The following is an 8,170-nucleotide window of genomic DNA, read 5'->3' on the forward strand; positions in this document are numbered from 1 at the left end:
GTTCTGTTTTGTCGTAAAACGAGCTATTTTCACTGAAATTTCAACGTTGAGCCGTTCAAGACCTAGTTTGCTAACAAATCTAGAGTAAATTTGGATTAATTACTAGCTCGTTACACATGACATCAATTTTTCAATGCAACTCTTATCTCCGTCAGTCTACAAGTCGGTTATCTGAACTGTTCCATCAGTATCTCTTGGATACCTAAGAAGAACAGTCATGTCGACTCTGATCGTTGCACTGCTGATCCTCCTAGCTTCAGCAATCCTCTACGTAAAACACAAATTTACCTACTGGTCCCGCCGGAATGTCCCCTTTCCGGAGCCTAACTTCCCGTACGGAAATTTCAAGGAGCTCTGGAAGTCATCGGCCGCCACATTCTCCTCCAAAATTTACGCCCAAATGGCGCACTCCGGACGCTTCTTCGGGCTGTACTTCTTCCTGGAGCCGATCCTGGTCGTGACCGATCTGGACCTGATCAAAGCGATCATGATCAAGGACTTTGCGCACTTTCCGGACCGTGGCCAGTACTGTAACGCGCGGGATGACCCCGTCAGCGCGCACCTGTTCAACATCGAAGGACAGGCGTGGAGATCGTTGCGCGCCAAGTTGACCCCGACGTTCACCTCGGGCAAGCTGAAGTCGATGTTCCCGACGCTTAAAGCTGTGGGGGATAACTTGGCGCGGTGTTTGGAGGTGGTCGTTGGTGAGGGTAGCGATGTTGAGCTGAAGGATTGTATGGCGCGGTTTACGACCGATGTGATCGGGAGCTGCGCCTTTGGGATTGAGTGCAACAGCTTGGAAGATCCCGGCAGTCGCTTCCGGAGCTTTGGACAGCAGATCTTCGATCGGCCGAGACATTCAACGGCGTTTAGGTTGATGCTGAAGACGTTTCCTGGAGTGGGACGATTTTTGAGGGTTAAGCTGCTGCGCACAGAGGCGACCTCATTCTTCTACAAAACGGTTCAGGACACGGTTGGGTACAGGAAGGCGAACAGCGTTGAGAGGAATGACTTCTTGAACTTGCTGCTTGAGCTGGAGAAGAAGGGAGTGGATCTCTCGATGAACGAGATCGCGGCGCAGTCCTTTCTGTTTTTCGCTACCGGATTCGAGACTTCGTCTTCCACGCAGACCTTCTGCTTGTACGAGCTTACGTTGCGTCCGGAAATTCAGGACAAGGCTCGGAAGTGTGTGGTGGAGGCGCTCGAGAAGCACGGCGGATTGACTTACGAAGCCGTTTGCGATATGGTTTATTTGGATCAGTGTATAAATGGTTGGTTTGAGATTTGGTTGAATGTTTAGATCAGTGTTGGTATTATCGCGCTCTCGCGAGAAAAATTTCTCCTTCTCGAGTTCTCGCCGCGAGTCTCGAGCTGCCGAGAGAAACTCACCTATTGCCCGTGCTCTCCTCCGCTCGCGAACGGGCTTTCTCGCGAGCCAGAATTGCCCGTTCGCGAGAAGTTGAACGTGCTAGAAACGAACAAAAAACAACACAGCGATTGAAGTTACACCTCTATACCATCGCCTGGTTCGTATTCATAAGCCTGATAAACAAATTGCTTACTTGGGACGAACGGATAGCCAGAGGCGCTCGCGAGCGCTCGCGGCGAGAGCGAGAACGCGAACGAAAATGCGAGCGCGAGCGAGAAGAGAAAAGCACTACAAGTTCTCTCCCTCGTTCGCGAGTGAGAAATGCTTTCCTTCTTCTCGCTCGAATTCCAACAATGGTTTAGATCAATATCTAAAGTCCTGCTATTTCAGAAACCCTGCGAAAGTACCCGACGCTACCGATTCTAGAACGACAGACCTTCAAGGACTACCAAATCCCAGACTCGGACGTGATCATCCAGAAAGGAGTACGCATCCAGATCCCCGTGTACGCAATCCAGCGCGACGAACGGTACTACCCGAACCCAGACCGCTTCGACCCGGACCGCTTCAACTCGGAACAATCCGCCAATCGTCACATCAGCGCATTCCTCCCGTTCGGCGAAGGTCCCCGCATTTGCATCGGTCAGCGCTTCGGAATGCTGCAATCTCGCGTCGGAATCGCTACCGTTTTGAGCAAGTTCAGGGTTAGCTCCTGCGCCAAGTCCCAGGTCCCGTTGCAGATATCAAGCAAATCTGCGGTTCTACAGCCGCGGCAGGGAGTTTGGTTGCGCGTTGAGCCGCTCTAATACATTGTGGTGGCGCGACAATCACCAATTCCGGGGGCTTCATTAGGGCGCAATAGCTGTAGCCATTCAGAGTCCAAGTAGGCCACGTGATTTATCATCGCGCATAAGAAAATAATTGGAAATTAGAAAAGTCCCATCGCAGTAGGCCGGGCCGCGCAAATCAAACAATGCGCTTCTTTCACCAGCGCCAGCGCCTACTCTAATGTTGTTGTATGTTTTCCTTGTTGGCTTCTCTTTTTGCTCCTACCGCCACTTAATCGACTCCCGGCACGTACAATCGGTTCTTCGTTTCCATCTCCGGGCGGGCATGTTAAGTAGGACCCGGTTCTTTCTCTTCCCATTAGCCCCAACGGGCACACTGGAGTCTCTTAATCTTAATCGGCTTTTTTCCTACTGTTGTAAATAAAACTGTAATAAATCATAATCTTTTCACAATTATCGGTAAACATCGTCGTCGTCGGTCAAAGACAAACAAATCGAGGTAGGCCACGTGCAAGATTTGCGCCCAACGCCTACTCCGCCCAGGGGGGCGGCCCACTCGTAATTATCGACACTATTAGCATAGTTGGACCGACTATAAAGGAAAAGAAAACGAGCGGCGGAGAAATTCTTTCTCCCGGTGGCAAAAAGTTCAACGAGTCATTATTACTTGGCGTTTTGTGTATATATACTGCTGTTCGTCGCCATCGTGCTAACTTGTCGTACGTGCATTTTGGGCCAAATTGAGTTAAGAACGCCATTTTGTGCAGCTCACAATGCCTCACCTTTTGACCTTCACAGATCCCCAAAATTCGATTTCAATCCTGAGATATTCAACAAAAACCAAAAAAACTCCGTGCATTTTTGTCACTTTACATATGAAAGTAGTTTCAATCTTGTCGTGCTATCTTGTCACTCCATGAAAATTGATGTAAGTGCGACAAAAGGCCAAAGGGATTTCAGGTCAGGAAAGTCAGGATGCGTTTGACGCACGTACATGCTAGACTACCGTAAGCATTTGTAATTATAACTCGGGACTCCAGCAAACAACTTCAACCAAACTTCGGGACAATGCACAGAATGGTCAGCCAAACAAAACGTGTTTGTTATTGTTTACATTGCGTGCTCTCGTTTTTGTATATTCAAGGTCAAACATTAAAACGCGTTTTTCTCGGAACGTCAAAATGGCGGGTGCGACATGATAGCACGACGACGTCGTGTTGATTCCGATTTTCCTCATTCCGCGGGAGCTCATTTTGTAATTTGCCAGCCATCAGCCCCCCCTCCCCCTCTCCGTCTAAGGAAGGGGGAAAGAACAAACAAACGGATGGAGGTTTATCGGGAGGTTCGGATCGGCGCGGCCGTACCTTGTCCGGACGACTTGGCGCTGGCTGGTCGAAGGTGATGGAAGGAATTCGTGCAATTTCTGTGTGGAGGCCGAGGCTGTGGAGATTAAAAATTCAATTAAGACATTAACGCGGTGGGGCTTGCTGGCGGTCCGGCACGAGATCGCGTTTGCGGTTCAGTGGGGGGAAAGTCTTGCGCCAGCTTCCGATTGGTGGCCGATAAGATTAGCACTACCAGTTTGGTGTAAACGAGCGGTTGATGGTTTAATTTGAAAGGCTGACAACTATGGGGCATTGCATGCAACTTTTTAAACATCTTGCATACAATAACAATTGTTAAATGCACTGCCATCTAGTGATGGAAAGGTTTCAAAAACAAAGCTGACCTACATAATACTAATTTTATTGGACTCAAGTCAACGATCTTTCTTTAGTGGTTCAACACGCACCCAAACCCCCTGCTGAGGTTGTAGCACCGCAGATTTGCTTGAAATCTGCAACGGAACTTGAGATTTGGCGCAGGTACTGACTCTGAAATTACTCAAAACGGTAGCCAAGCCAACGCGTGATTGCATCATTCCAAGGCGCTGTCCGATGCAGACGCGGGGACCTTCTCCGAATGGCAGGAAAGTGCTGACGTGACGATTGGCGAACTCGTCCGCGGTGAAACGATCCGGATCGAAGCGGTCCGGTTCCGGGTGGTATCGTTCATCTCGCTGAAGTGCGTACACCGGGATCTGGATTCGGGTTCCTTTTTGGATCACCACGTTTGAATCGGGAATCTGGTAGTCTTTGAAGGTCTTTCGCTCCAAAATTGGAAGGGTGGGATATTTCCGAAGGGTTTCTGAAAATAAAGTTTTTTTTAAAGATCACTTCCTAGGAAGTTCTAACTATTATACCAACCGTTGATACACTGATCCAAATACGGCATATCGGAAACGGCCTCGTACGTCAATCCACCATGCTTCCGAATCCCCTCCAGCACGCACTGTCGAGCCTTTTCCTGAATGTCCGGATGCAACGACAGTTCGTACATACAGAAGGTCTGCGTCGACGACGAAGTCTCGAACCCACCAATGAAAAACAGGAACGCCTGCGCCGCAATCTCGTCCATCGAAAGATCCACTCCCTTCTTCTCCAGCTCAAGCAGCAAGTTCAAGAAGTCATTCCTCTCAACACCGTTCGCCTTCCGGTACCCAACCGTGTCCTGAACCGTCTTGTAGAAAAACTCCGTCGCTTCACTGTTCAAACTCTTGATCCGCAGCATCCGGCCAAGCTCGGGAAACGTTTTCAAAAACAACCTCACCGCAGTCGAATTCCTCGGATTGCTGAATATCTGATTACCGACCTTCCGGAAGCGACTGTCCGGATCGCTGAAACTGTTGCACTCGATCCCAAACGCGCAACTCCCAATCACGTCGATCGTGAACCGCTGAAAACAGTCCTTCACCTCCATATCCGCATCCCCACTCTCAACCGACCGCGTCAAGTACTCCGCAAACCGGTCCGCCACGACCTTCAGCGTCGGGAACATCATCTTCATCTTGCCGGAGGTGAACGTCGGCGTCAGTCGAGCTCGCAGCGATCGCCACGCGTTACCCTCGATGTTGAACAGGTGCGCACTCAACGGGTCATCGCGCGCGTTGTAGTACTGGCCACGGTCCGGAAAGTGCGCAAAGTCCTTGATCATGATCGTTTTGATCAGGTCCAAATCGGTGACGACCAGGATCGGCTCCAGGAAGAAGTACAGACCAAAGTACCGTCCGGAAGTCTTCATCTGGTTGTAGAACCGCGAAGACAGCTCGAAGATCGACACTTGTCCAAGTTCCTTGAAGTTGCCGTAGGGGATGCTCGGCTCCACGTGAGGTACATTCTGTCGCGACCAGTACGAGTACTTTCGCTTCACGAACCAAATCGCCAAGGTTAAAACCGTGATCAATAGAGCCACTACCAGTGCAGCCATGTTCAAGTTTGGGAGAGCACTGTTCTTCCCCTGTAGTTCAACGCGCTGTTTTTATGAGTTGTTATCACCACACTCTGTTCAGCGTATATCTGCGACCTAACTGTTCCTTCATCATTCTCATGATGATTTTGGAAACTGCCCCGGCAATTCCCATTGATTTTTGTCGACTCATCACTGTTGTTCGCGGCTTAAACGAGACGTTAGGGTGTTCATGATTTTTGGAAAATGTTTCCAAACTGAACCAAATCGTCTTACATTTGACTCAGAGGGTTTCAAATACACTTAAACCCCGATGGTTTGACACCAACTGTTGTCAAACGAACGGGTTCACTTTTTAGTTTGACACCCCTTTTACACGAAGTTCACACCCACTATCAAACGTTTGTTTTGATAGTGTGCGTGAGCGCCGTGTAAAAAATGACAGTTCGTCACTTTTTAGTTTGCCTTTGACCAACCACCGGGGGTTGAGTGTAATAGAGGAGAAAAGCAACTCGCGACAAATTTTTGAGGCTAGGAATTTTGACAGGTATGATTTTCATAAAGTATTCGCCTCCTTTTCTCTCCCACAAAAAACTGGGGACAAGGTAGCTGTCAAACTAGGCCAAAATGTTGAAGTCACTCACAAAATGAACTTTGAGTGATTTGAGTTCATTTCTGACGTCACGATTTTCTCCTCTATACGACAGATTTTTTTTCGGACACCCTAATGGGACATTTTGACGGTTGTTTGTAAACACAATTTGGTCAGCCGGCCGGCTCACGTGTTTGTATGGAGTGATAAGCGAAATAAAAAGTCATGCTGAAGATGCAACTAGATTTCTGGGTGGTGAGGAAAGAATGCCGAAAATGATAACGGTAGCACGGGGTTTGGAATTTTGCTTGTTGCCCTAATCAAACAAGTTAAAAATATTCCTCTGGAAAAAATATTTAGCGATACTAAAGTTAAAATTATTTAGTTCAGGGTAATAATTCAATAATTTATACTACAAATTACAAATGCAACATAAAATTATAAAATATTTGATTGACTTATCATTTTCATGAAATCTTCTTTTCCCAATTAGAAAAGCAAAACCAAAACATGATTCATTAAATTATTTTCATCAAACGATTTCCTATTTTAATCTCATCTCACTTTTTAAAGATTAAACTTCAGTCCTTTTATGTTGCACTAAAGCCCAAGATAAAAGTTTTTCGCCACCACCGTCGAGAAAAGCCATTTCGCCGCGACAGTTCCATTGTATTATTTACATTTTAATCTAGCCACCACCACACTATTGTGCTTCTCGTTGGAAATTTTCCCTCACCCTCTTTCTTTTTCCTTTCAGAACTTTTGCACCTTAAGCAGGCCAGGCAAAACTGTTACAATATTATTGCGCTCGAAAGTTCTGATTAAATTTGAATAAAAATTCCCCCCGTCCCCCCACCACACCCTATGTGCAGCTTCCGGATTAGTCCGATTACCACCGCTGAGCAAAGATGAAGTCATAACTTGGCCGGGCCCCTTCCGACACCGGTTCCGCTGGCCACTTTGCATCATTTTTCATCTCGCGGGAAACAAATTGCGGTCGGAGTTGCATTATACATTTTTGCGTTCCGCGGACGTGCTGGAAAGTTTTGCTTTTTTTTCCCCAACTCTAACTTTTGGGGGCTTAAATCGAACTCCGCCAAAGCAAGCGCGACGGGCCACGTCCGAGGACGGAACGAATTGTGAGTCTGGACGTGGGTTTTTGGTGGCGATGATGGTCGTGTGAAAGGCAAATTATCAGAAATAGTTCTTGGAAGTAACGCAGATGAATGGCGAAACTGGGGGAGCAGGGTTAGCCAAAAATGAAATATGAGTGTATGACTGGACATAATTATCGGAAGAATGTGGAATGCTCACAGGAAACGGTAAATCATCAAAAAAAGAATAATGCTTTTTTTGCTTTGAATTTTGGTAAATTAGTCATAAGCGCTCTAGTTTAACTGAATTTCAGTTACTGAATTTAAGTTGTAAGTATTCAAAAAAAAAGAACATGAAAAATTTTGCAAATTCGTAGAGGATATTTTTTTTTTGGGTTTTGGGTTTTGGGTTTTGGGTTTTGGGTTTTGGGTTTTGGGTTTTGGGTTTTGGGTTTTGTTTTTATTTTTGTTTTTGTTTTTGTTTTTGTTTTTAGTTTTTGTTTTTGTTTTTGTTTTCGTTGTTTAAGCTTTGGAAAATCCGGGTATTTACACTCGAGGGAGACCAAGTTTAAAAATGAAGCCGTCACAAATCGTTATCAAGTCTGATAATCTTTTTTGATATTTGAGAGAAAATTGTTTTAAACCTTTTTGAGTTCTATTGGCTTTCATTTTAAGCCATCTTGCGATGAAATTTAATGGAATGTATTGGCCATAAAATTGTGAGATTAGCCTTAAAACCATTCATGTAAATTCACTTAAATTAAATCAATTTCGTTCCCATTTCTCGCAAAAACGAACAGTAATTTCTCCAGAAGAACGATTCCATCATCATCGCCAACCAATACCGCACATCGCGTGGTAAACCGCTTCGTCCTCCTGGCCATGTTGCACCGGGTTCCGTAGGCAGCATCCCGGAGAAGTGGGTGGCCCCCGGAGCAAGATCTAGGTCGTTTCTGGGATTGCGGCTTGCGGCAGTACCATTTCTTGGCGGAGAGAGCATTTCGATTCAAAACCATTTTCCTCCTCCTCCTCGTCGCTCCTA

General features: G+C 46.6%; 2 protein-coding genes across 2 annotated transcripts; one reads left to right on the forward strand and one right to left on the reverse strand.

Moving 5' to 3' along the window:
* The first annotated feature begins 217 nt into the window (after window positions 1-217).
* Window positions 218-2,175, forward strand: LOC119766556 (probable cytochrome P450 6a14). Its single transcript, XM_038251312.1, has 2 exons — window positions 218-1,271; window positions 1,760-2,175. Exons 1-2 carry the CDS (start codon window positions 218-220, stop codon window positions 2,173-2,175), a joined length of 1,470 nt encoding a protein of 489 aa, XP_038107240.1.
* Window positions 2,176-3,887: 1,712 nt separating this feature from the next.
* On the reverse strand, window positions 3,888-5,535 carry LOC6034501 (probable cytochrome P450 6a13). Its single transcript, XM_001844754.2, has 2 exons — window positions 4,404-5,535; window positions 3,888-4,344 (listed from the first exon to the last, which is right to left on the reverse strand). The coding sequence occupies exons 1-2, from the start codon at window positions 5,461-5,463 to the stop codon at window positions 3,917-3,919; spliced, it is 1,488 nt and encodes a 495-aa protein (XP_001844806.2). The 5' UTR covers window positions 5,464-5,535; the 3' UTR covers window positions 3,888-3,916.
* Between the last annotated feature and the right edge of the window lie 2,635 nt (window positions 5,536-8,170).

This window comes from Culex quinquefasciatus, chromosome 2 (assembly GCF_015732765.1).
Source record: "Culex quinquefasciatus strain JHB chromosome 2, VPISU_Cqui_1.0_pri_paternal, whole genome shotgun sequence".
Lineage (NCBI taxonomy): Eukaryota > Metazoa > Arthropoda > Insecta > Diptera > Culicidae > Culex > Culex quinquefasciatus.

Bases quoted from the DNA above. Each gene is read 5' to 3' on its own strand.
- LOC119766556 (XM_038251312.1), top strand. From the start codon at position 218: ATGTCGACTCTGATCGTTGCACTGCTGATCCTCCTAGCTTCAGCAATC. The intron at 1,272-1,759 runs GTTGGTTTGAGA...CTGCTATTTCAG, and splicing joins TTTGGATCAGTGTATAAATG to AAACCCTGCGAAAGTACCCG.
- LOC6034501 (XM_001844754.2), bottom strand. From the start codon at position 5,463: ATGGCTGCACTGGTAGTGGCTCTATTGATCACGGTTTTAACCTTGGCG. The intron at 4,345-4,403 runs GTTGGTATAATA...CTTTATTTTCAG, and splicing joins TTTGGATCAGTGTATCAACG to AAACCCTTCGGAAATATCCC.